Source organism: Saimiri boliviensis, chromosome 2 (assembly GCF_048565385.1).
Source record: "Saimiri boliviensis isolate mSaiBol1 chromosome 2, mSaiBol1.pri, whole genome shotgun sequence".
Lineage (NCBI taxonomy): Eukaryota > Metazoa > Chordata > Mammalia > Primates > Cebidae > Saimiri > Saimiri boliviensis.
The window spans coordinates 141,533,177-141,560,819 of record NC_133450.1 but is presented as its reverse complement, the minus strand read 5'-3'; the positions used below and the strand labels follow the sequence as shown (position 1 = coordinate 141,560,819).

Below are 27,643 nucleotides of genomic sequence, written 5' to 3'. Positions count from 1 at the left end.
CAAAACTCCAAAGGAAGAGGTGGGGTCAGTGTTTCTTCTGCCACCTGAAATAATTGAAAGGCCCAGAATCCAATTTTTGATAGTTCATTCTAACTTTGAGGACCACCACTCGGAACACCCAGACTCCACAGGACTGGGCTCAGTGCTCTGAGGTGGAGGGGTTAGGGCTTCACTTATATGGGCAAACACAAGGAGGTTTAGCATAATTACAACATTTCCCACATACGATTGGCTTCTGACTGGCAGCAATTTGCTTGGTTACATCTCATTCCCTTCAGGAAAAGTATATTTAACATCCATCTTATGCAATTTGATAGTCGTGGGTCTTTTGTGTCATCTGGCCTGAGTTGGGGGCAAGAAAAGTAAGAAGGAAGCTAATCCATAACAAAAGGTCAGTTACTCCGGGAGGGGCGGGGTCTCAGAGCTGGTGCCATTGCGTCTTTCATAACATTTTACAAATCAGGAAAGGAAGAGGGTTAATGTATAACTGGAGAGGCAAAGTTCACAGCGACTCGCTGCTTGACTAGGGTCTCAGAATCACATTCCTTCAAGGCTCAGAGTCATTTAAAGTTCCAACAGCTTTAATTTGATCAGCCTATTGTCAACCAAAGGGTCAAACTCTAAAGTATTTCAGGAGGTTTTTTCTGTGACAAATCTGAGTGACCAATGGCCCGTGACCAAGCCCTCAGGAGGTCCTGAGCACAGGTGCCCAGGCGATCTGGGCACAGCCTAACTGTATACATTTTAGGGAGACATGAGGCATCAATCAAACACATGCGAGACACCCATTGGTTCATCCAGACAGGTGGGGCGGGGAGCTTCCAGGTTATAGGTAGATTCAACAATTTTTTATTGGCAATTGGTTGAAAGAGTTATCACTAGAAAGGAAGGTCTAGGTTCTGATCAGGGGTTGTGGAGGCCAAAGTTACATCGCACAGATGAAGCCTCCAGGTAGCAGGCTTCAGAGAGAAAGGACTGTAAACGCCTCTTATCAGACGTAAGGCCTGTGTTGATGTTCAGTGCTGGTCAGCTTTTGCGGAATCCCAAAAGGGAGGAGGGTATAAATGAGGCATGTCCACCCCACCTTCTCTTCACAGCCTGAAGCAGTTTTTCAGGTTAACTTTGGAGTGCCCTGGCCTAGAGGAGGGGTCCATTCAGATGGTTGGGGGAGTGGGCTTAGAATTTTATTTTTGGTTTAGACTATTTTCAAGCTTCTAACATCATCAGCCATCTTCTGCCAGGTGTGGCCTGGGGAGGGGTCCCTTACCATGTGGGGGGAGGTGCTATCACAGCTAGGCAGCTGCCCGTCAGCAGGTCACAGGAGAGCCTCTTGGATCTGGGGAAGGACCTGTGAGAGTCTGTGAAGAGGAAAAGTCAGGTTCAAAACACTAGCTTTGAGTCAAACGCATTTCATAAATAAGAAAACTAGAAAACTCTTCTGGGTTGTGGGAAGAAGGGGACCCAGGGCACCTAAAGGCCAATTCTTGCTGGAGTCCTTTAAATTTTGACTTAGGTTTTTTTAATGTTGAGAATAGACGTAATTCTCCATTTACAACTTTTTTTTTTTTTTTTTTTTTTTTTTTTTTTTTTTTTTTGAGACAGAGTTTCGCTCTTGTTACCCAGGCTGGAGTGCAATGGCGTGATCTTGGCTCACCGCAACCTCCGCCTCCTGGGTTCAGGCAATTCTCCTGCCTCAGCCTCCTGAGTAGCTGAGATTACAGGCATGTGCCACCATGCCCAGTTGATTTTTTGTATTTTTAGTAGGGACGGGGTTTCACCATGTTGGCCAGGATGGTCTTGATCTCTTGACCTCGTGATCCACCCGCCTCGGCCTCCCAAAGTGCTGGGATTACAGGCGTGAGCCACCGCGCCCGGCCAAGCGATCCTCTCTAAGCCTCCTGAGTACTTGGGACACAGGGGCAGGCCCCCACGTTCAGCTAATTTTAAAATTTTTTTGTAGGAATAGGGTCTCACTGTGTTGCCCAGGCTGGTCTCCATCTCTTGGGCTCAAGTGATCCTCCTGCCTTGGCTTCCCAAAGTGCTGGAATTACAGGCCTGAACCACTGTGCCCCGCCCAAAACAATTTGTTTTTTTTTTTTTGAGAGTTTCGTTCTTGTTACCCAGGCTGGAGTGCAATGGCGCGATCTTGGCTCACCGCAACCTCTGCCTCCTGGGTTCAGGCAATTCTCCTGCCTCAGCCTCCTGAGTAGCTGGGATTACAGGCACGTGCCACCATGCCCAGCTGATTTTTTGTATTTTTAGTAGAGACGGGGTTTCACCATGTTGGCCAGGATGGTCTCGATCTCTTGACCTCGTGATCCACCTGCCTGGGCCTCCCAAAGTGCTGGGATTAGAGGCTTGACCACCGTGCCCGGCCCACAACTTTTTAAAATGGCTAAACATGGCCAGGCGTGGTGGCTCATGCCTGAAATCCCAGCACTTTGGGAGGACAACGCGGGTGGATCACTTGAGGTCAGGAGTTTGAGACCAGCCTGGCCAACATGGTGAAACTCCATCTCTGCTAAAAAATACAAAAATTAGTCGGGTGTGGTGGTGGGCACCTGTAATTCCAACTTTTCAGGAGGCTGAGGCAAGAGAGTCGCTTAAACCTGGAGGTGGAGGTTGTAGTGAGCCCAGATTTTATCACTCAACTCTAGCCTGGGTGACAGAGTGGGACTCTGTCAACAACAAAATAAAGGAATGACTAAGCATTTTTTAAAATCAAAGCCATTTTAAAACCCTCTTCTCACTGGATTCTCAGCCGGGGCTGCCCACAGAGCAGAAGGCAGCTGTGGGAAGCAGATGGATGGTCCCACCTCCACCTGGAGGGTTCCTGCTCAGATCCTGGGTCACCTGCCCCACTCGTGACACCTGAGCTGCTCCTGCTGGAAAACGGTACCTGGAACCCCCTTGGGTCTGGTCCCCACTCCACCCCCAGCACCCCTAGGGCAGTCACATGGGAGAATGGAGCCCCTGAGGCTGCAGGGGCAGAGCGGGGCAGGTCAAGGCTCGCCTAGTCCCACCCGCAGGTGTTGGTTTTTGTTTTTTTTACACCAAACAGAGCAGAGAGGGGCCAGGAAGTAAAAGTCACTCCAACTCCAGGTGAGCCAGAGCCCACAGAGGCTGCAGCTCTGACCGTGCTGGGCACACACCCAAGGCTGGTTTTGGACAAAGAATTATCAAAGATGGCACTAAGGCTGCCCTCTCCCTGCCCCTCCTGGGCAAAGTCTGTGCGTTTGAGGAGTTAGCCTGGACTTGAACTTCTGGAACCGCAACTGCCGCTTGCCCTGATGCTGGGACTCTAGGGGTGCAGGACACAGGGAGGGGCGTGGAGGGGGAGAGCAGCTGGACTCCGGCCACGCTATGTAGGTGCCTGCCTCGTCTGTGGTCCGCACAACCCTGCTCACTAAGCCGCGGAAAGCCCCAGGGAGGCGGGGACCCGGGATCTCAGGGAAACCCTGCGCCCAGACCGGGTGCACCCCACCTGCAGTTATTCACTCCAGTCCCTGTGGGCTGGTCCAGGTGCAACCACAGCAGGACGCAGGTCGTCTCCAGGGAAACACAGAGGGAGGAAGGCTGCCCTCCCTCTTCCTTCTCCTCCCTCTCTGGGAGGGGAGGTTGCCCTGAGCAATGTGGCTCCCACGTAGGATACTGGAAGTCTCAGCCTCCCACTTCCCTCCAGGGGCAAGGGGCTACTCAGAGTTGTCAGACCTCCGCAGCAACACACGAAATGTTCTGGAAACTGGGAGAAACGGCACTGCTATACAAAGGTCGGGAATAGCCATCCTGTCCTCCTGAGACCCGGATAAAACCAACTTCTGCTGGGAAGGAGCACAGGGTGGGGCCCGGCCTTTGGAGTCAGGAAGAACCAGGCGTAAGTAACAGAACTGCCTGACCTCCCGTTTGTCACTTCAGCTCCCGGTCCGCGCCCGACTTGGGATGACTGGGTGGGCACATAAGAGGCTACGTGACTCATTCTTTCCTGCACCTCAGACTTCCTGTGCACTCGGGGCACTGGGCGCTGTTTCAGGTCCCCGTACACAGGACAGAAGGAAGAGAGTACCTGATTGCATGGTGATCGCTCTTAGTGGGGACATCTAGACACTAAACTAGTAGTTCTGTCATGCCAGTTGGTGATAAATTGGCTTGAAGAAGCTTCTGCTTCCAGGCAAGGTAGAGTAGATGCACCTGTCCCCATGCCCGACACTAAAGACAGTTGAAATCCCCGTACAGTTCCCTGGATGTGACACATACATCAACGAGCACATACAGAACTGTATACGTACAAAACACTGAAAGCTGGAGAGAGGAAGGCAGACCCGGTAGGGACCTTGGGACCTGAGGAATGACATGGCAGGAGTTCCCTGGGTTTTCTTTCTGCCTCATGTATCTGTGACTGGGTGCTGGAGAAGCCAGCAACACAAAACACAAGGGCCCAGACAACAAACCCAACAAGTCGGCTCTCAGCCAAAGCAGTTAGGCAAGAGAAAGATATACAGGCTCTCCAAATTGCAGAGGAGGACGTTAAATTGTCCCTGTTTACAGATGACATGATCTTATAGAAAACCCTAAACATTCTATCAATAAGTGGTTAGAATAAATGGAATCAGTAACGTTGCAGGATATAAAATTCACATACAAAAATCAGTAGCATTTCTACATACTAGCGAAGAAATCAAGAAAACGATCTAATTTATAATAGCTACCAAAAAATACTTGTGAATAAATCTAACCAAGGAAATGAAAGATCTGTATGCTGAAAACTAGAAAACATTTGTGAAAGAAATTGAAGCTACAAATAACTGGAAAGAGATCCCATGTGCCCGCACCCCCACCTTTCCCCCGCTACAAAAAAAAAAAAAAAAAGAGACATCCCATGTTCATGAATTGGAAGAACTAATATTGTTCTACTGTCCATACAACCCAAAATAATCTACAGATTCAATGCAATTCCTATCAAAATTTCTATGACATTTTTCTCTGAAAACAATCCTAAAATTCATGTAGAACCACAAAAGACCCCTGAATAGCCAAGGGAATCTTAGGCAAAAGAATAAAGTTGAAGACAATACAGTACCTGACTTCAAAGTATGCTACAAAACTATAATAATCGAAACAGCAAAACAGCATGGTATTGACATGAAACAGACCAATTGAACTGAATACAGAGCCTAGAAGTGAATCCATGCATTTATGGTTAACTGATTTTTAACCAAAATGCCAAGAGTATACAACGGGGAATGGACAATCTCTGCAATAAATGATATTGGGGCCAGGTGCAGTGGCTCATGACTATAATCGTAGCACTTTGGAAGGCTGAGGTGGAAGGACCACTTGAGGCCTCCCTCCAGGTTCTGGCAGACTGCCTCCGTGATCCCTTGTCTAAGGAGAAGGTGACTCAGGACCTCCCCGTGGGGGCTGAAGGTGGTGGCACCTCCAGAAGCTTATGCCCCAGGCCCTGAATTCTGGCTGCCTATGTCTGTGTGCATGCATCTGTGTTTGTATGCATGTCTGTCTGTGTGTGTGCATGTCTGTATATCTGCATGCATATCTGTGTGAATATGTGGTATGTGTGTCTGTGCATTTCTATATGCTTGTCTGTCTCTGCTTTTTTGCATGTATCTCCGTATCTGTGTCTGTGTCTGCGTGTCTTTGTGTGTGTATCTGTGTCCGCGTGTCTGTGTCTCTTTGTGTTGGTGTATGTCTGTGTATGTAATGGTGTGTCTCTGTGGCAGGGAGGGGGTGTGTGTGATTTGACGTGGGGCAGGACTTAGGCTTCAGTTACTCTCAACAGGATGGAAAAAGGAAGCCGACTTTGCCAGTTCTGTTAAAACCAAGGGAGGGAAGGAGACAGGGATGCTGGCAGCCCTCCCAGAGCCCCTGGCAGCCGCTGACAGGCTGTGGACTGCCCGGTGGTTCTCAGGCACCGCCACCTACCTCAGCTTCTTCAGGATGGGGGGCCAGCCCAGCAGCTGCTGGTCCCACAGGTACTCAGGGGACAGCACCTTGGTGGGTTTGTGGCGCAGCAGATACTTGTTCAGGTGGCTCTCGTCGTGCCACACGGCCTCGATGCCATTGGCCTGGTCGATCATCATGGCCTGGTGGCAGGCCCTGGTGAGCCGCTGCACCTCTTGCACTGATCCCCCGAAGAATCCCCCCAGGTAGTAGAAATCGCCCTCGTCCCTGGGGATGTAGGCCTGGGACTGGGGCCGGCGCTCGTACGTGAAGGCCGCCCTGCTGCTTCCGTAGAAGCCGGGATGCAGGGTCCCGAACAGCGGGGACAGGATCTCCACACCCACGTGGTCGCTGAACTTCATGTCCACGTCGGTGCACACCAGGTAATCCACCTCGCGGAGGAAGCGCCGCTCGCAGAAGTCGCTGATCATCTCCATGCGGCGCATGGACACGTCCTGCCAGCGCTGGTAGGCGGGCACCTCGAGCACCGACAGCTGCCGGCCAGCCCCCAGCGCCATGTGCGGCACCGCGGCCGTCTGGTCGGTGAAGACGTAGTAGTTGACCCGGTGGCCCACCATGAAGTGCTTCTCCGCCGTCTCCAGGAACAGCTTCACAAAGGCCACGTATCTGCAAGGCGGGAGGACAGGGCCTGGGGGAGCGGCCGGCCGTGCACCTCTGGACTGCAGGAGGCCTGCCCTGCGCGCTCCCGCCAGTGGCCATTAGAAGGCTCAGAGGAGCAGAGGCACCACGTTGTCCTGCACTGTCCTGAGCGAGTCCTCGGGCTGCGACTCACTTCATCATCTTCCCAGCAATGCAGGGACCACCAGTACCCCCTCATAGTAAGGAGGGCTGAGGGCAGGCGGCTGGAGGCTCCCAGCGGGCCCCAGGCTGGCTCCAGCTCACTCACCCTTAGCATGGCCTGAGCCATGCCTCCCCACACGGCTGCCCCTCTTATGCCCGGATCAGCTAGGTGCCCCCTCACATAAAATGTGCTCGGGGCTCCACATGCCCGCTTCTGCACCTTACAGCTACCTCCCTCCCAGGCTTGAACTGCACATATTTCTAAGAGTAGGTCATTTCTGGACTCCTCCACTGTCACTGGCCCCTCTGCCCACAGGTGCTGAGAGGGCAAGTACGTGTCTGCGTTCACCTCGCTAGCTCCCCATGAAGCTGGCCTGGCCCACAGTCCAAGGGCGTTATGGGTCAGCCGCTTCCCTTGAGGTCTGGGGCCAACTGCCTTGCCTGCTTCACCTCATCTGAGGACACAGAGTGACCACAGCTCTGCCAGCATCCTCTTTCTAGGGTCCAAGGACAGTAAACAGGTGTCCCCCTCCTACCATCTCTGGTCAGTGAGCAGAGTCCACCTGGAGCCTTGTATGGAGGTGGTGGCTCAGCAGGAGGGAAGCCACAGGCACAGAGAGGAGGGGGCAGCAGGAGCCGCCATCCCTCGGTGAGATGCAGCTTCTGGATAAGGAGCTCAGTTTTACCCCCAGGGAGCCCACGTGAGCTCAGTAAGATGCTGTGCGAATGGCCTTTCCCATCTACCCTCTGGGAGGACAAGGCTGGCCGCTGCCCCACTCTGTCCTGAACACAAAGAGAGACTTCGATGTTCCCGGCCATTCCCCACAGCCCAGTCTCTGCCCTCGGCCCCCTCACTGACTTACTTCTTGATGGCAAACACAGTTAACCCGATGGTGGTGTTCCGGAGCCTGAACTGCTCGTTGAGGATGTCGATGTTGAAGGTGCCCTCCCAGACGATGGGAGCCAACCAAGGGGTCACCACAAGGACGTCTTTCCTACTGCACATGGAGAGAGGCGTGCAGTAGCATGGAGCTGGCAGGGCGCCACCCACACACACCTCTGGCACACGGCCATACCCACCTGGAAACCCCAATCAGCTTCCGCCTCCTCTGACCACCCTTCCAGAGGCAGCCTCCATTCCCCCGAAACCAACCAGAGGCAAATGCAGACTCCAACTGGGCCAGTCATTCCCAACCCTCCCTCAACATTGGATCTGCCGGACCACAGAGGGAGCTCAGCTTTGTTGGCAAAGAGACAGGAACCTCCCTCCCCACCGGCACCCTCCCCCAGCCCCCTCCCCAGGAGGGAGGTACCTATCAGGCCTCTGCAGGGGCTTTGGTGAACAAAGATAGAAAACAAGAGACCAAGTCAAAGAAAGCAAAGGGAGTGAGAACAGCCACGTGGGCCTCTGAATTCAGATGTCGGGGAAGCTGAGAGGAGAGAATGGCGAAGCAGCCCCAGCTGAGATTTCCATCAGGGAAACCGCCCTCTAATGCCCTCAGAACAGCCCCTGGAGCTTCGTGCAGCTTCAATAACTTACTCACCAGGGTGTCAGCGTCTTTGGCTGGGGGTAGACCATCCTGCAAGCACAAAGCGCCATCCCGTGAGTTTGGAGTTTGCATGGGAAGCGTGGGATGCAGTAGGCAGGGGGCGCGTAAAGCTGCTGCCCTGTGACCGGGCGTCCACCCTCCCGCCAAGGCCACCCTCCCAGGCTGGAATCACTGTGGCTGCTCCGGGCTGTGTCAGCCCACAACCCCAGGACCCTGGGGCAGGGCCGAAGCTCAGAGTCTCCGATCCAGCACTTGTAGACTGGGGATAGGGACGAAGTGACCTCAGGCCCATTGCTTTCCACTTCACTTAAGGCTGGGAGGGATGTAAGGGTCATGTCTTAATTCACTGTGGGCAGAGAGGAGGCTGCGTGTGTGGCCCCTGTCCCCGGTCATTCCCAGGGAAAGGGCCTGAGACGTGCAGACGCCCCACCTGGGCCCGAAGCCTGCTGGGCCTCCTTGTGGGCTGCTGCCATCCACAGCCCGGCTTCTCTGAGAAGTCAGGGAGTAACACCTGCTCCGACAGTGACACAAAGCACCATCAGGTGCCACACACAGCCTGTGGGACATGCGGGCCACAGTGATGTCCCATCTAAAGTCCTGGAGAGGCCTAGGAGACATGAGCCGGACCCACTGAAATTGTCAGTAATAACCACAATTTGAATGTCCTATGATGGCTTTTAAAAGCAGGGAATCAGCTGACAATAGAAGGAAATTCTGACACTTGCTACAGCCTGGGTGGACTGTGAGGACATCAAGCTCAGTGAATTAAGCTCATCATAAAAACATAGCTACCACTGATTCCACTCATAAAAGGTAGTTGTAGCGGTCAGACTCAGAGCCACAGACCATGGAACGTTGAGTGCCAGGAGCTGCGGGAGGGGACACAGCAGTGGTTGTTTCATGGCGACAGAGCTTCAGTTTTGTAAGATGAACAGAGTCCTGGTGACGGCGGCACAGTAACGTGAATGGACTTAGCACCACTGAACACTTAACAATGATCCAGGTGGCAAATTTTATGTTAAGTGTATTTGACCACAATTTTAAAAAATAGTCAAAAGCAGTGTGGGCAGCGTGGCCTTGGTTGCCTGGACTCCCGCAATCTGAGCACTGATAAAGGCCCACATCCCGGGAAACAGCCCCCGAGGCCCAGACAGAGCAGACCACTGGTCCTCCTCTTTCAAAGCCAGTGACAGGCAGCTGGTGAAAACTGCAGCCCCGGCTGCATCGTGCTCTCTGAGTGGCTGCAGGACCAGGGCAGAGTCAGAGCAGAGACTGGCGAAGGAGGAAAGAGGAGCGGCTCCCACACGCCTCTGCCCACACACACGCAGGTACCCCGCTGCAGGACAATTCTGTGACATGGGAGCCACTGAAGGAAGACACTGTACCTTGGCAATGCGACACTCTGCAGACCGCCCGGTTCCCTAAGAGGTGTGCTGCAGAATGAGAACACAGGAGATGAAGTTTACTCCAGCAGCAGGGATTGAGGGCACAAATGCATGGAAGCCAGCAGAGGGTCCCAGTGGAAGGGACACAGCGTCAGCCTGGAGCGCGGAGCAGAGTCCACCAGAAACAGCCACAGAACAGCAATCACTATGCTGATGGGCCTGGCGTGGGCCCGTGTGCCAGACCCCATAAGGCCAATGCTGCTGTCTGAGGTCTGCATTTGGGGGACCTCACAGCCCACAGGTTCACCAGACACGTCAAAGCCAAGGCTGGGTGGAGTGGAGTTTCAGAACATGTCTGCAAACCCCGAGGCCCCTCCCATCAAGAGATGGGGTCTGATACTCCTGTTTCTAAGAAAGAACATGTGGCAGAAGTGACACTGGGTGACTTCTGAAGCCAGGCCCTAGAAGGCCATCGGGCTTCTGTATCTTCCTTCTTGGGATATTGGTTTTGGAACTTCCAAACCAAGCTGAGCAGGAGCCCAGGCCTCAGGGAGAGGCCGTGGGTAGGTGTCTCAGCTGACAGGCAGCATCAACTGCCAGAGACGCAGGGAAGTCCTTGCAATGACACCAGCCACCCACCGTCTGCCCACAACTGCCTGCGGCCCCGAAGTGAACCAGCCAGGTGAGCCCCGTGCACCCCGGGAAGCCCAGGGACAGCTGTGGTCAGTGGCTGATCATTTTCCATGGATGGGGTGGTGCTCTGCAGCCAGGGGTCTCTGACACGAGTGGGAGTTAGCAGACACAGCAGGGGGCACAGCACGGGCACAGGCCCGGAGTCAGGACCGCACGGCACGTGGACGAGCCACAGGCCACTCTGAAGCACAGAGGGCGAGGCAGAGGTGGGAGAGATGAGGCTGGGGAGGTCAGGCAGGCAGGATCAGACCGTGGAGAGCCTCCTACCTCCTGCTCTGGAAAGATCACTCCAGCTACTGTGAGGACGCGGGGAACAGGGCTGATGGGGATGGGGAGACAAGCCTGAGGCTGTTTCAGAGCTGAGGCAGCCCCACCGGACCGATGGAGCAGGGCTGCGAAGGCAGAGGCCGGTGGGCATGTGAGCGGCTGAACAGCAGGGCTGGCGGGACTTGAAAACCCAGCGTAGGGCTGAGGGCAAAGCGAGAGTTGAGGATGGCAGGTGGAAGGCGACTCAGGAGGAGAGGCATGGGCAGGGAGAAGAGACCATGTGTGCGAACTCTGAGTAAGCTGGACTCGGGGACTGGGGGTCAGAAGGAGGGCAAGGCTGACTCCAGAGATGTGGAGGCAGACGTGTCAGGTGACCCTTCAAGGCCACAGAGCTGGCCACATCGACGCTGGGCATAGGATAAAGAGGGGGCCCAGGCCAACCCATGGGTGTGCCCGGGAGGGACAGGGGGAGTTCCCAGAGTGGGACCCCAGCCAACAGCCAGCACCCTGGCCAGCACAGACGGTCCGCCTGCCCTTCCCCTCACTCACCGGGCCTCCAGTTCCGGGCTTCCTGGCGTTAGGCTTCTGGGGCTTAGGACCCCGTAACTGCAGGAAGGAAGTGTGTCAAGGTTCAGGACACAGAATCAAGACTGCCCATCGATCCCTTCCTCCAAACTGCACGTGCTGGGGCCAGCCCTGAGCACAGGAGTCCCCAATGAGCTGCAAGGCCTCCAGGCAGGTAGGAGACATTCTCAGCAAAGCCCTGGCGCCTCCCACATACCACACCAGGAGGTGGGCAGGAGGGGGTCCCTGGGGATATTGCTCACGTATGGGCACCTGCAGCAGCTGCAGAAGGCCCCTCGCCCCCATGCCTTGGTCAGTGCAGCCCCCGAGGCCACCTCAGGGAGCATTCCAGGCCATGTCCACAGATGCCCCACTCTGTGGTTCTGGGACCTTCTGTGTCTGGAAACGGCTAACAGCTCGGAACCCAGGCTTGCCTTCCCCAGCCCCAGCCACGCAACTGTGGGTAAGGGGCTCGCTCTCCCAGCCCAAGACGCCCCACTTATGAAAATTTTAAATGGGAGAGTGAGGAGCCCATTGCCCGGGGAGACTTAAATAAGGGAGCAAGTAAACATGCCTCCCCCACAGCCGGACGTGGGCAACAGCTGTCATCAGGACCCTGATGGCTACCGTGATGCCTGGTGGCTGACAGGGTCCCCATGGGTCTGAATAGCTGCTGTGGCCACTTCTCCCCAAACCGGGCCAGCACCAATGGGCAAATGCGTCTTACCCAAACAAGACCAAGACAAGCATTGTTAGGAAAAGGATCATGGGTAGAGGTGCGGAGCATTTTGGTTTTCCTGGAAAACAGGTGTGGAAAAATCACATCACTCACCCTCCTCCGCTCACCTGCCCCAGTCTCCGTGTCCCGTCTTGTGATTCAGAAACCAGACCCTGCGAGGGCCCTTCATCTGCCAAGGCCGTCCCTCTGCCCACAGGGAATGTTCTGAGACCCCCCTGAGCATCTGCAAACCCAGTCCAGACCCGGCCCTCCTCCCGCTCAGAGAACAGGGAGGTGGTCTGCTCCTCCCAGCTCATCAGCCCGACTGCTCCCACAGACTCTGAGCGTCACCCTGTCTTCCCAATGACGTCCTTCTACGCAGCACCCTCTTCCCATGGGAGACCGAAGGGGGCCACACTGAAATGAGCACCTCACTGTTGAACCCATGGGGGAGGCCAGGACAGCCTCACGGCCAGGCTGAGCCAGGAGGCCAGACCAGTTCCTGCCACGGAGAGGAGCCTCCAACCTCCCCCGGTGTCTCCCTGCCCTCTCAGAGGCCCGTGTTGTGGGAGGCTGTGAGCAGCAGGCCAAATCCTGGGGCCAAGAGAGCCCAGGTGCCGCTTGTGGAAGGCTCAAGTCCTGATGATTCAGGTCCAGCCCGTGGACGGCACGAGGCGGCACGAGGCTGGTAACGGCACGAGGCACACCTGGCCGCAATTTCCCAACTGCAAGCTTCCTTTGCCCCGCCCCCCTGCCTGGCCTATTTAAGCTGTGAGCTCAGCAACAATAAACGAGACTTGATCAGACTCCTGTCTTGTCTCCATTTCTCGCGTCTCCTGCCCATCCATCCCCACTCCCTCCCTTTGGGCTCCTGTTGTCGTCCTGCAGGTCGGGACACCGTGTCCCGGAAACAATCAGTGGGGTTTCTGTTAAGGTGATTTTGATGTATGTTCAAGTCACGTGCTGTAGTTCCCCGTTATCCACGCCTTCCCTTGCTGGAGTTTCAGTGACCCGTGGTCAACCAAAGGCCAATAATAGGTGAGTGCAGTGCAGCAAGGTCTTTTGAGGACAAGTCTGGGGGCTCATGCCTGCAATCCCAGCACTTCGGAGGCTAAGCCAGGAGAACTGCTGGAAGCCAGGAGTTCTAGTCCGGCCTGGGCAACATAGTGAGAGCTCACTTCTATCAAAGAAAAAAAAATTAGCTGGGCATAGTGGTGCACCCCTACGGTCCCAGGAGGCTGAGGTGGAAGGATCACTTGAGCCTAGGAGGTCAAGGCTGCAGTGAGTCACGAATGCACCACTACACTCCAGCCTGGGTGACAGAGCAAGACCGTCTCTAAAAAAAAGAAAAAACCCACAAACTAAATATAAATATATATATATATATACGTATATATGTATATATATACATACATATATATATATAATATATATATATATATATATATATAGTTTTGAGAGCGATCACATTCACATAACCTTTATTACAGTATACTGTTTTGTGTTGCTTTTGAGATGGAGTTTGCTCTTGTTGCCCAGGCTGGGAGTGCAATGGGGCAACCTTGGCTCACTGCAACCTCCCGGGTTCAAGCGATTCTCCTCCCTCAGTCTCCAGAGTAACTGGATTTACAGGTGCCCACCACCACACTCAGCTAATTGTTTGTATTTTTAGTAGAGACAGGATTTCACCATGTTGGCCAGGCTGGTCTCGAACCCCTGACCTCAGGTGATCCGCCTGCCTTGGACAATATATTGTTATAATTGTTCTATATTATGATGATGGTTGTTAGTTCCATCCTGTGCCTAATTTATAAATGAAACTCTGTCATAGGAATGTGTGGATAGGGGAAGACATAGTCTGTATAGGGTTTGGTACTAGCTGTGGTGTCAGACATCCAGCAGGGATCTCGGAACGTATCCCCCGCAGGTCAGAGGGGACTGCCATTTTCACAAGGTCAAGCCTAGAAGGCTTCTGTCTTCCGGCCCGGTTCCTATTCCTTCCCCTGAAATCAGTCCCTTTCACCTAATTGTTCTGCTACTTCTTATCCCATAAAGCTCATCTGTATTTACCTCCACCCTTCTAAATCCTGTGAGCATGGAACAATTTATCTCGAATAGCTTCCTGAAACAGAAACGTGGGAGACAAAATTTCAACTTTACACGTCTCAAATTATTTTTTCCACTTTTGCGGTCGGTAGATTGTAGGGAAATCTAGATGAAAATAATTGTCCTGCAATTTGGCAGAAATTATTCCATTTTGAAAAACTTTGAAAATCAACTTCATTTGAGGGATAACTTACATCCAGTAAAATCTATGCTCTTTAGCTACACGGTTTTGAGGCGTTTTGAACAATGCACACATGTAATCACCCCCAAAACAAGTTAGACAACATTTTCTTCACCCCAATAAGGTCCCTCCTGACCCCTGATCTGGTTCCCTGGTGTTTCCCATAAACAGAGTCGCCTGCCACATGCTCTTTTCTGTCTGGCTACATCACACAGCAGGACGTTTTGAAGATTCACCTACACTGTCTCGTGTATCAGGTGTTCGTTCTTTTTTATTGCGGAGAAACGCCATTATTAATACACCACAATTAGTTTATCCCAGGTGTCCCCAAACTACGGCCCCCGGGCCGCATGCGGCCCCCTGAGGCCATTTATCCGGCCCCCCGCCGCACTTCAGGAAGGGGCACCCCTTTCATTGGTGGTCAGTGAGAGGAGCACAGTATGTGGCGGCCCTCCAACGGTCTGAGGGACAGTGAACTGGTCTCCTGTGTAAAAAGTTTGGGGACGCCTGGTTTATCCTGTCTCCTATTGACAGATATTTTGGTTTTTACGGTTTGGGGCCCCTAGCAACAAAGCTTCTATAAACACTCGTGTGCAGGGATCTGTGGACCTTTGTTTTCATTTTCCTTGAGTAAATACTAAGGAGCAGAAAAGATGAATCTTACGGTAAGCATGGGTTTAACTTCTTTCCAAAGCGGTTACTGAGCTCTCCATTCCCACCAGCAATGCCAGAGAGCCACGGTGCTCCACACTCCTGCAGACACCTGATGGTCACTCCTTTACGTTTTAGCCTCCTAGTGGGTGTGTAGTGGTATCTGATTGTGGCCAGTGACTAAGCAGGACAGTCATCTTTTCATGTATTGGCCATTTGTTTGCTTCTTACGAAGCCTGTCCAAATGTTTTGCTCATTTTATTATTTTATTTTATCTTATTTTGAGACAGAGTCTTACTCTGTCACCAGGCTGGAGTGCAGTGAAGCGATCTCGGCTCACTGCAACCTCCGACTCCCTGGTTCAAGCGATTCTCTTGCCTCAGCCTCCTGAGCAGCTGGGATACAGGCAGGCACCACTAAGCCCAGCTAATTTTTGCATTTTTAGTAGAAACGCGGTTTCACCATGTTGGCCAGGATGGTCTCCATCTGTTGACCTCATGATCTGCCTGCCTTGGCCTCCCAAAGTGCTGGGATTACAGGTGTGAGCCACCACGCCCAGCCCATTTCATATTTATTTATTTACTTATATATATTTTAGGGGACACCGTCCCATTCCAGTTGCCCAGGCTGGAGTGCGGTGGCAGGATCCCAGCTCACTGGAGCCTCCACTTCCTGGGCTCACATGATCCTCCCGCCTCGGCCTTTTGAGTAGCTGGGACTACAGGAGTGCACCACCATACCTAGCTAATTTTGGGGGATTTTGATAGAAATGGGGTTTTACCCTGTTGCCCAAGCTGGTCTTGAACTCCTGGGCTGAAGCAATCCACTTGCCTCCGCCTCTCAACATGCTGGGATTACAGGCATGAGCCACCTCACCCAGACATTCGTTTTTATTTTCTTTTAGAGACAGGGTCTTACTCTGTCACCCAGGCTGGAGTGCAGTGTCATGATCACAGCTCACTGCAACCTCGAATTCCTGTGGTTAGGCCATCTTCCCCCCTCAGCCTCCTGATTAGCTGGGACTACAGACATGCACCAACGTATCTGGCTAATTATTCTACTGTTTGTAGACACTGGGTCTCGTTTTAAATTGAGTTGTTTCTGTTTTATTATTGAGCAGTAGAATTTACTTTTATATTTTGGATATAGGTCCTTCGCTAAATACAAATATTACAAACATTTTCTCGCCAGGCACAGAAAGACAGACACCGCATGTTCTCACTTATGTGTAGTATCGAAACATCAAAACAATTAACTCATGGAGATAGAGAATAGGAGGATGGTTAGCGGAGACTGGGAGGGGCCGTGGCAGGGGTGGGAGGATATGTGGGATGGTTAATGGGTACAAAAGAATAGAAGGAATAAGACCTAGTATTTGATAGCATACCAGGGAGACTATAGTCACTAATAACTTAATTGTACATTTAAAAATAACTAAAAGAGAGGCTGGGCACAGTGGCTCACGCCTACAATCCCAGCACTTTGGGAGGCTGAGGCAGGTGGATCACCTGAGGTCAGGAGTTGGAGACCAGCCTGGTCCACATGGTGTAACCCCATCACTACTAAATACACAAAAGTTAGCCAGGTGTGGTGGCATGCACCTGTAGTCCCAGCTACTCGGGAGGCTAAGGCAGGAGAATTGCTTGAACCTGGGAGGTGGAGGTTGCAGTGAGTAGAGATCACATCACTGCACTCCAGCCTGGGTGACTGAGCGAGACTCTGTCTGAGAAAAAAATTAAATTAAAATAACTAAAAGAGTATAATTGGATTGTTTGTAAAACCAAGGATAATTGCTTAAGGGGATGGATACCAGTTCTCCATGATGTGAATTTTCCATTGTATACCTGAACCAAAATATCTCATGGACCCCATAAATATATACACTATGAACCCATAAAAATTAAAAACCAAATACTTCTTAAAAAACAAATATATTCTGTCTGTGGCTTGTTTATTCGTATATTCATTTTTCCTTAATTTTTTCTTTTGAAGGGAAGTGTTAATTTTGATAAACTAATTTATCCTTATGAAAATGAAACCATTTTTATGGTTTGAGCTTTTTTGTCTCATCTATTAAATTCCTGCCATAAGTTTATGAGTATTTTCTCATATTTTCTTCATAGTTTCATAATTTTTGTGTATCATGTGAAAGGCTATAAAGTCCCTTTTTGTTCCCCAAATGGATATCCAGTCATATCAGCCATTTGAATTGATAATACCTTCGTTTCTCCATCACATTATCTTAGCAGCCTTACTGAAAAGCAACTATTAAAAAAAATCAATTGACTATCTGTGTGGGTCTGTTTCTAAACTCTGCATTCTATTCCATTGATCTATCTATCTATCCTAATCAGCCTATTGTGATTACTGTAGCTGTGTAATCTACCTTGAAATCCAGCTTGGAAGGTAAGTCTTCCAACTCTGTTTCTCTTTTTCAAATTGTCTTGACTATTCTGAGACCTTTGCATTTCTATATAAATTTTAGAATCAGCTCTGTCAACTTTACAAAAACTTCTGGAGTTTCAAGTTAGAGACGGGGTTTCACCATGTCGACCAGGATGGTCTCGATCTCTCGACCTCGTGATCCACCCGCCTCGGCCTCCCAAAGTGCTGGGATTACAGGCTTGAGCCACCGCGCTCGGCCGCAGTGTTGGTTTTTTTGTGGCTTTCTTTCCTTGCTTTGCTCTGCTCTGCTCTGCTTTGCTTTGTCGGGGTCTTGCTCTGTAACCCAAGCTGGAGTGCACTGCAATCTGTGCCTGCTGGGCTCCAGGCATCCTCTGACCTCAGACTCCTGAGTAGCTGGGGTATAGGTGCATGCCACCATGCCTGGCTAATTTTTTTTTTTGTAGAGACAGGGTCTCACATGGTTTTTTGTGGACTGCCTGCCTGTCGGCCTGGCCTCTCTCCCTCTCTCTCTCCCTCCCTCTCTCTCTCTCCCTGTCTCCCTCTCCCTCTTTCCCTCTCCCTCTCCCTCTTTCCCTCTCCCTCCCACCGTCCCTCTATTTCCCTCCCCCCTCTCTCCCTCCCTCCCCCTCCCCTCTTCCCCTGTCTCCCTCTGTCCCTCTTTTCCTCTTTCCCCCTCTCTCTCCCTTTCTCTCTCTTCCCCTCTCCCTTTCTCCCTCTTCCCCTCTCCCTTTCTCCCTCTTCCCCTCTCCCTTTCTCCCTCTTCCCCTCTCCTCTTCTCCTCCTCTCCCGCTCTTCTCTCTCTCTCTGTCTCATCAGGGTCACACTCTGTAGCCCAGGCTGGTGTAGACTACAATCGCTGTCTCCTGGGCTCCAGCCATCCTCTCACCTCAGCCTCCTGAGTAACTGGAGCTACAGGTGCCAGCATGCCACCATGCCCAGTTAATTTTTTTTTTTAAGAGATAGGGTCTCACTATGTTGCCCAGGCTTGTCTCAAACTTCTGGGCTCAAGTGATCTGCCTATCTTGACCTCCCAAAGTGCTGGGATTACAGGCATAAGCCACGGTGTTTGGCCTGTATTGCAGTTTTAATTGTATATGCATTTCTCCTAATTTGCTAAATTATTCTGTATTTTATGTTTTATGATGCTACTGTAAATGGTATTTTAAATTTTTCATTGTTCAATTGATTGTTGCAAGTATTATAGAAAAACTATTGATTTATTCTCTTTCTTTCTTTTCTTTCTTTCTTTTTTTTTTTTGAGATGGAGTTTTGCTCTGTCACCCAGTCTGGAGTGCAGTGGCGTGATCTCGGCTTACTGCAATCTCACCTCCCGGTTCAAGTGATTGTTGTGCCTCAGCCTCCCGAGTAGCTGGGACTATAGGCATGTGCCACTACACCCAGCTTTTTTTTTTTTTTTTTTTTTTTTGTATTTTTATAGAGATGGAGTTTTGCTATGTGGGTCAGGCTGCTCTCAAACTCCTGGCCTCAAGTGATCTGCCCACATCAGCCTCACAAAGTGCTGGGATTACAGGCGTGAGCCACTGCACCGGCCTGATTTATTCATTGACTTTGTATCTTGAGACCTTGCTAAGCTGTCTTAATTAATGGGCTCATAGCATAAACATATATAATATATATGACAACAATAGCACACAGGAGCAAGGAGGAAATGAAGCTGTTACATATACCGGAGCAAGGAAAGGCCACCAGACAATAACTTGAATGTACAGAAAGAAATCAAGAGTAAAGCCAATGGTAAATACACAGTGTAATATAAAAGACTTGAAAAGTATTTTTCTCCTTGTCTTACTGAATTTACAAGAAATAAGATTGTGGGACACAATAATTATAACACAGTATTGTTGAGGTTATAATATATATAGATGAATATATATGACAATAACACTACAAACCACAAACAAGGTGGGGGTGGGGAATGGAGTTATATTAAAGTTTCTGTATTTTACTAAAATTAGTATTAATCTGAAGTAGATCGTGATCAATTAAAATACACATTGTAATCCCTGGAGCAAACAGGAAGAAAGTAACTTTAAAATACACACTTAAAAAGAAAAAAGGGGCCGGCGCGGTGGCTCAAGCCTGTAATCCCAGCACTTTGGGAGGCCGAGGCGGGTGGATCACGAGGTCGAGAGATCGAGACCATCCTGGTCAACATGGTGAAACCCCGTCTCTACTAAAAATACAAAACATTAGCTGGGCGTGGTGGCACGTGCCTGTAATCCCAGCTACTCAGGAGGCCGAGGCAGGAGAATTGTCTGAACCCAGGAGGCGGAGGTTGCGGTGAGCCGAGATAGCGCCATTGCACTCCAGCCTGGGTAACAAGAGCGAAACTCCGTCTCAAAAAAAAAAAAAAAAAAAAAGAAAGAAAAAAGAAAAAAGGAACCTAAATGGTATACTAGAAAATATTTAATACAAAAGAAGGCAGTAAAGGATTAACAGAACAAAAAGACACAAAATATAGAAAACAAACTGTGAGCTGATAGATGAAAATCCAGCCATAGCAATAATAAGACTGAATCTGAATAGACCGAATACACCAATCAAAAGGCAGAGATCATTAGACTGGATTTTTTTTTCTAAGGCTTTGACTATGAGCTGTCTATGAGAGACATACTTCAGAAACAAAGATACAAATAGGTCAAAGCAAAAGGATAGATTTTCTATGCAAACAATAACCGTAAGGGAGTTTGACAAGCAATACCAATCAGGTCAAATAGATTTTTTTTTTTTAATAGAGAGTCTCATTCTGTCACCCAGGCTGGAGTGCAGTGGCACAATCTCAGCTGACTGTAACCTCGGCCTCCTGGGTTCAAGTAATTCTCATGCTTCAGCCTCCCAAGTACAGTAGCTGGAATTACAGACACGAGTCACCACAACTGGCTAATTTTTTTGTATGTTTAGTAGAGATGGGGTTTCACCATGTTGGCCAGGTTGGTCTTGAACTCCTGACCTCAGGTGACCTGCCTGCCTTGGCCTCCCAAAGTGCTGGGATTACAGGCATGAGCCACTTGTCTCACTTTAACCTCTACCTCCCTGGTTCAAGCAATTCTCATGCCTCAGCCTCCCGAGTAGCTGGGATTTCAGACATGTGCCGCCACACCTGGCTAATTTTTTGTGTTTTTAGTCGAGATAGAGTTTCACCATTTGGCCAGGCCAGTTTCCAACTCCTAATTTCAGGTGATCCAACCTCCTCGGCCTCCCAGAGTGCTGGGATTACATGAGCCACCGTGCCCAGCCAGATTTTTTAGGATGAAAAATCTTATTAGAGATAAAGAGAAACATTCTGCAATGATATAAAGTCAATCCATGAGGACAATATAAAAAGTAGAAATATACACACACCTGACAACCTTGCCCCAAAATACAGGAAGCAAAAACTCACAAAGGGAGAAATAGTCAACTCAACAATAATTGTTGGGCTGGGCACGGTGACTCATGCCTGTAATCCCAGCACTTTGGGAGGCAGAGGTGGGTGATCACTTGAGCCTAGGAGTTCGTGCCCAGCCTGAGTAACATGGCAAAACCCTGTCTCCACAAAAAATAGAGAAATTATCCAGGCATGATACTGCTTGTGTGCAGTTGCAGTTAGGAGGCTGAGGTGACCTGAGCCTTGGGAGGTGGGGACTGCAGTGAGCTGCGATCACACCCCTGCACTCCAGCCTGGGTGACCAAGTGAGACCCTGTCTCAAAAAAAAAAAAAAATCCAAAAAAACCAATAACGGGACACCAAAATCCTACCCTACTCTCAATAATGGAGAGAATAATTAGAAAATCAGTAGATAGAGATGACTTGACATCACTAGACCCCAGCTAGACGTAACTGATGTGTTTAGAACACTCCACCTAGCAAGAGCTGAAGACACCTTCTCCTCAAGTGCACGTGGAACAATCTCCACGATCGATCTTATGCTGGACCATAAAACAAGTCTTGAGAAATGCAAAAGGACTGATATCCACAAAGTTTCTTCTCTCACCACAAGGGAAAGAGATTAGAAATTACAAAGGAAATTTGGGAAATCTACAAATACATAGAAATTAACACACTTCTGAGAAAAATGCGGACAGAGATCCAAGATGGCTGATCACTAGCAGCTCGGGATTGTAGCTCCCGAGAAAGAAAGCACAAAGAACGAGAGGACACCACACCTTCACATGAATTCTTGTTGCTCATGCACCAGGAGATTCCCAGCGGAGGAGCCCCACGGGTCGCCAGCGCGACTCTTGTGACCGGTGAGGCAGTTTTGCCGGCACCTCAGAGCTTCGGTTCTTGGTGCAGAGTCAGAAAAGCACCATCAATCTTAACGCCTCTGATTTAGTCGACGCAGTGGGTTGCTCAGATTTCGGCGCTGAGAATCAATAAGTTGGACATCCACTCGGAAACCCAATTACAAAGATGGTAGTTATAAAGACCACAGATGGATAAATCTACAACGAAGGGAAGAAAACAGCCAAAAAAGGCTGAGAATACCCAAGATCAGAATGCCTCTCCCTCAGCAGGGGATCACGGTTCCTCATCAGCAACGAAACAAGGCTTGATGGAGAACGAGTGTGTTCCAATTACAGAAGCAGGCTTCAAAATGTGGATAATGAGAAACTTCTGTGAATTAAAAGAACTTGTTCTAACCCAATCCAAAGAAACTAAGAACTTTGAAAAAACGTTTGACGAAATGTCAACAAGAATACACAATTTAGAGAGGAAAATAAGTGAATTGATGGAGCTGAAAAACACAATACGAGAACTACGTGAAGTATGCACAAGTTTTAACAGCCGAATTGATCAAGCAGAAGAAAGGATATCAGAGGTCGAAGACCAACTCAATGAAATAAAACAAAAAGACAAGATTATAGAAAAAAGGATAAAAAGGAACGAGCAAAGTCTCCAAGAAATATGGGACTACGTGAAAAGACCTAATCTACGCTTGATAGATGTACCTGAATGTGACGAAGAGAATGAATCCAAGCTGGAAAATATGCTTCAGGATATTATTCAGGAAAATTTTCCCAACCTAGTAAGGCAGGATAATATTCAACTCCAGGTAATACAGAGAACACCACAGAGATATTCCTCAAGAAGAGCAACTCCAAGGCACATAATCGTCAGATTCACCAGGGTTGAAATGAAGGAGAAAATGCTAAGGGCAGCCAGAGAGAAAGGTCAGGTTACCCACAAAGGGAAGCCTATCAGACTCACAGCAGATCTCTCAGCAGAAACCTTACAAGCCAGAACAGAGTGGGGACCAGTATTCAACATCCTTAAAGAAAAGAACTTTCAACCCAGAATTTCACATTGAGCCAAACTAAGCTTCACAAGTGAAGGAAAAATAAAGTTTTTTGTGAATAAGCAAGCACTCAGAGATTTCATCACCACCAGACCTGCTTTACAAGAGCTTCTGAAAGAACCACTACACATAGAAAGGAACAAACAGTATCAGCCTTTCTAAAAAATACCAAAAAGAGCATCAATATAATGAAGAATTTACATCAACTAATGGGCAAAATAGCCAGCTAATATTAAATGGCAGTATTAAACTCACATATATCATTATTAATTCTAAATTTAAATTGACTAAATCCCCCAATCCAAAGACAGGCAATTTGAGTAAAAAACTAAAACCCATCAGTATGCTGCATCCAGACCCATCTTATATTCAAGGATACACAAAGACTCAAAACAAGGGATGGAGAAAGATTTACCAACCAAACAGAGAGCTAAAATATATAAATAAAAAGCAGAAGTTACAATTTTTGCCTCTGATAAAATAGTCATTAAAGCAATGAAGATCAAAAGAAGCAAAGAAGGACATTATATAATGATAAAAGGATCAATGCAACAACAAGAAGAGCTAAAGATCCTAAATATATACACACCCAATACAGGAATACCCAGACATACAAAACTAATAAAGAGACTTAGACTCCCACACAATAGTAGTGGGAGACTTCAACATTAATATTAGACAGATCAATGAGACAGAAAATTAACAATGATATCCAGGACTTGAACTCAGATCTGGAACAAGTAAACATAATTAACATTTATAAAACTCTCTGCTTTACATACACAAAATATACACTCTTATCAGTACCACATCATATCAACTTAGAAGTTTTTTTTGTTTGTTTGTTTGTTTTTTTTTTTTTTTGAGACGGAGTTTCGCTCTTGTTACCCAGGCTGGAGTGGAATGGCACGATCTCGGCTCACTGCAACCTCCACCTCCTGGGTTCAGGCAATTCTCCTGCCTCAGCCTCCTGAGTAGCTGGGATTACAGGCACGTGCCACCATGCCCAGCTATTTTTTTGCATTTTTAGTAGAGACGGGGTTTCACCATGTTGACCAGGATGGTCTCGATCTCTCGACCTCGTGATCCACCCGCCTCGGCCTCCCAAAGTGCTGGGATTACAAGCTTGAGCCACCGCGCCCGGCCTTCAACTTAGAAGTTTAAACGAAATGTTGGCTGGCTCCCTGTTTGTTATTCTCTTCCCTCATTTTCTTTTATGTCTCCATTAGTAAGGACAATTATAGGCATACCCATATTTAGATTGGATTCTAGCCCGGACAGTAAAGCAATACCCCCATCCTCTCTCCCTCTTCCTCTTTCTCTTTCCTCCTCTTCTTTATTCTTTTTCTTATTAAAAAAGAAAAGAAATTAACACACTTCTACATAAGCAATGGGTCAAAGAAGAAAATCCAAAGATACTCTGAACTGAATGAAAATGCAAACGCCACATACCAAAATTTATGGGATATAACTAAAGCTCTGTTTCAAGGGAAAGTTATAGCTGTAAATGTCTAGATTAGAAAAGAAAAATCTTAAATCAGTCGGTAAGCTTCCATCGTAAATAACTACAAAAAGAAAAGACAGAACAAATTAAATCCAAAGTGATAAGAAGAAGGGAAATTAATAAATATTAGAGCGGAAGAATAGAGAACAGAAAGAAAAAGATAAAATAAAAAATGTCAAATGTCAGTTCTAAGAAAAGATTAACAGAATTGACGAAGTTTTAGTTAGATTGACGAGAGAGAGAGAGAGAACACACAGATAACTAAAATCAGTAATACAAGAGAAGACACCAATTCCAATCTTACAGAAATTAAAAGGATTTCAAGGAATTACTATGAATAACTGTTGGCCAACAAATTACGCAACTTAGGTAAAATGGACAGATTCTTACACATAAACTAGAAAGTGGTTAGAAGAAAATATAAGATTAAAATTTTGTGACATTGGATTAAGATTTCTTAGATATGACACCAGACACACAATTAATAAAAGAAAAAATTAATAAATGGATCAAAATGTAAAACTTTCATACTAGAGAGACAGAAGTGGTTGTCTGAGGCCAGTTGGGAATGGGGAGTGACTGCAAAGGAGCTCCAGGGAGTATTGGGGCCTGGGGATGGAAACCAACTCTAAACTGACAGAAAATAATTCACTTGAAACAGGTGAATGTTATGGCATATCAATGACACTTCAATAAGGCTGTTTCTTTTAACAGTGCCATAAATCCCAGCCCTGTGACCCTAAGCTGAAGGAAGAAATGTTGGGTGTACTCAGGAGTGCTCTGTCAAAGCTGATTGTTTGAAGTTAAGGGCACCATTCTGAGTAAGATGTTTTGTGGTAGGCCAGGTCTCGCTATAACGCAGGCCTCCGTAACGACTGTTTCAGTACTATGTGGTTAACTTAAATATTAAAAGCCAGTGCTCTTATACAAAGGCTGGAATGTAACAAAAGCCCACCAAGAGTTTTGCCTAGACCTTTCCTAGGCCTTAAAGCATGACAGAATAATGAAGGAATTCTTAACAGGACCCATTTAGGATTAAACAAATTTTATTGGGGGTTCACAGAAACTTCCCAGGCCTCCACAAGTAAGTTTAGTGGGGGTCTGAAGGAACTCCCCAAACCCCCATGATTTAGCAGGAAACAAGATAAGGGTTTTAGTTTAAGTAAATTTACTGAGGCTCCAGAGGAAGGTCTTCAGGACTCAGACTTTAGTTATAGGTTAGAAGAAGTCAATCACTTAACGTCTTTAGATGAATGCACATTTACACGTAGACATATAGCTTAGAAGGTATCTAAGCTCTGGAAAACTTTGTAATTTTGAGTTGGTCTGGAGATAATTTCCAGGCCTTCTCCCTGTAACCAGTTACAGAAATAAAAACTTTCTTCCTCTTCAGTTCATCTACATCTTGTTATCGGGCCACAAGAAATCGCAGCCCAACCCTCAGTTTGGTCCAGGAACGGTTTGATCTCTTCCTGGCCAATCACTGGTGAAACCCACCAGAAGGGAGAGCTGGGACCCAGAGCACTGCCAGCTTCCAGAACGGCACGTGATCTCAATCCTCCAGGGATTCTGATGGGTGTAAAGGAGCTGAGCGTTCTCCGAGGAGCCAGCACATGACACCCAGCTCACCGCCCACCAACCACAGCCTCACGGTCATCTCCGAGGCTCTCTCATGTCCTCTTCCCAGCTTTCTTGGGGCCACGCTGCCCTTCCCAACAAGCCTGACTGATTTCTGGAGCAGGGCCTTCCCCATGTAAGCTATTCTCCCTGACATGCTCCTCTCCCAGATTTCCACACACTGTGTCCCTCGCCATTGGTGTCCCTAAGGACACCCACTCTGCAGTCCCCAGCTGCAGGCACCTTCTGGCACAGGTCTGCTTGTTCTCATCAGCGTTCAACCAGCATGGTTGGATGAGTAAATCAATATGCATGAATGTGGGTAACCTGTGAACGGGAACTCATTTGCCAGGTTTCTTGAAAGACCTAACTTTTTAGTCTTCAGGATATTTGTCTTGGGTTCAGTTATGAGCCAGCCCCAGTGCCAGAACCCCAGCGGTATGAAGAGCAACTGCCGAGTCCCTGGCCCTCCCAGGCTCCCTGACATGAGACCAGCTAAGACAGCAAAACCCTTGGAGCAGGACTGACTCCTGGGATGGCAGCTGTGTCTATATGGATCAAAATGTATCCAACTGTACATTTTATGTGCCGTTTGTTGTATAGATCTGTTGAAACATATTGAGGAAAAAAAAGGGGGGGGGGGGAGGAAAAAAGACAACAAAGGAGGAACAGGGAAGAAGCTGGAAAGCGCTGAGAGGCAGGTGCTCACAGGCAGACCTGAGTCCCCGGCCCCACTCAGCCCTTCCTGCCTGGGAACTGAGCACTGCCCCAAACCTGTTTTCCCATGGGCGAAAGAACCACCTGGGAGGTATTTGCTGTTCCATCCTGAGAACTCAGCGGTACTGACACAGCAAACCCTGGCAAATGGTGAGGATTGCTGAGGGCAGGGCCGCGACCTACCACACACCCACGCGGTTTTCTTTATGAATTTTCCACTCCTCTCCCTCCCGCACCTCCGGGGCTGCACCTCCCGGGCAGGACCCTCACCAACTCTGGCCTCGCCAGGCCTTATCCCCCACCTGACTGCGAGTCAAAGTCAAACATTTCTCTCCCCAGACGTGTGCGCAGCAGTCCTCTAAATTAAAGGACTGTGTGCGGCTCTGGGCTCTGGCTCTCCCCGGCCTTCGGCGGCGGCGTTCGCTGGTCTGCGTCCCTCCCTCTGAACCGACGCCGTTTTCTGGGTAAATACCCAATTTGTCTTCTGGCGCCAAGAAAATTAAGGACAGGTGATCCACTCTCGGCCTCCTAGTGTGCTGGGACTATAGGCCTGAGCCTCGGGGCCGGCTGCCTCAATAATTTCTTATTTCCTACATCACCTGAGCGCCTGGGGCACAGGCCCCGGGTCACGCTTGGCATTGAACTTGCCCACCTCCTTCCGGAGGCGCCTCCGCGTTTGGGGTCTGGAGGCTGTTCCCGGCTGACCCGGCACCTGGTCACCGTGCCCGAGGGGAGGGCTGGGGGGCGGGCAGGGCAGCCCCGAGCCTCGTCCTCGTCCAGGGTCCGTCGATCTGTGCTGAAAATCGCAGCTCAGGGAAGGCGGGGAGCGTGGAGGGGCGAGGAGAGGCCGGAGATCGCACGGCGTCGGGGGACCCCGCCCTCCCCAGGACCGGGCACCTCGGAGACGAGCCCCCCGCCAGGCAGCGCCACCGCGCCCACCCGACCTGCGGGTCCCGACATCGCGGCCGCGCCCACCTGCCGCCGGCTCCCCAGGGCGCAGGGTCTCGAAGGCTGGGGCGGCGGCGGGCCCGAGTCCTCCCAGTCCTGGGCGCCCCCCTTGCCCCGACCCAGCTGTGGAGCGCACCCCGGATTCCCGGCCGCAGCGGCTCCCTCGCGGGTACCTGGGGCCGAGGCCGGCACTCACCCGCCAGCGTCCGCAGCTGCTCCGCCATGGCTCCGCGCCTGGTCTCCGCCGCCGCCTTCCGCCCGCCCGGTAGCCCTGGGGCGG

General features: G+C 49.6%; 1 protein-coding gene across 4 annotated transcripts; it reads right to left on the bottom strand.

The window, feature by feature from the left end:
• Nucleotides 1-826: 826 nt before the first annotated feature.
• Nucleotides 827-27,643, bottom strand: LOC120360707 (histo-blood group ABO system transferase). Of its 4 annotated transcripts, none has more exons than XM_074394555.1 (8): nucleotides 27,560-27,643; nucleotides 11,943-12,012; nucleotides 11,201-11,257; nucleotides 9,692-9,739; nucleotides 8,301-8,336; nucleotides 7,620-7,754; nucleotides 5,938-6,582; nucleotides 827-1,358 (listed from the first exon to the last, which is right to left on the bottom strand). In XM_074394555.1, exons 1-8 carry the CDS (start codon nucleotides 27,585-27,587, stop codon nucleotides 1,316-1,318), a joined length of 1,062 nt encoding a protein of 353 aa, XP_074250656.1. In that variant the 5' UTR covers nucleotides 27,588-27,643; the 3' UTR covers nucleotides 827-1,315. The 4 variants fall into 4 exon arrangements, with proteins under 4 accessions (XP_074250656.1, XP_074250657.1, XP_074250658.1 ...); XM_074394556.1 differs by having other exon boundaries at nucleotides 7,620-7,751; XM_074394557.1 differs by lacking the exon at nucleotides 9,692-9,739.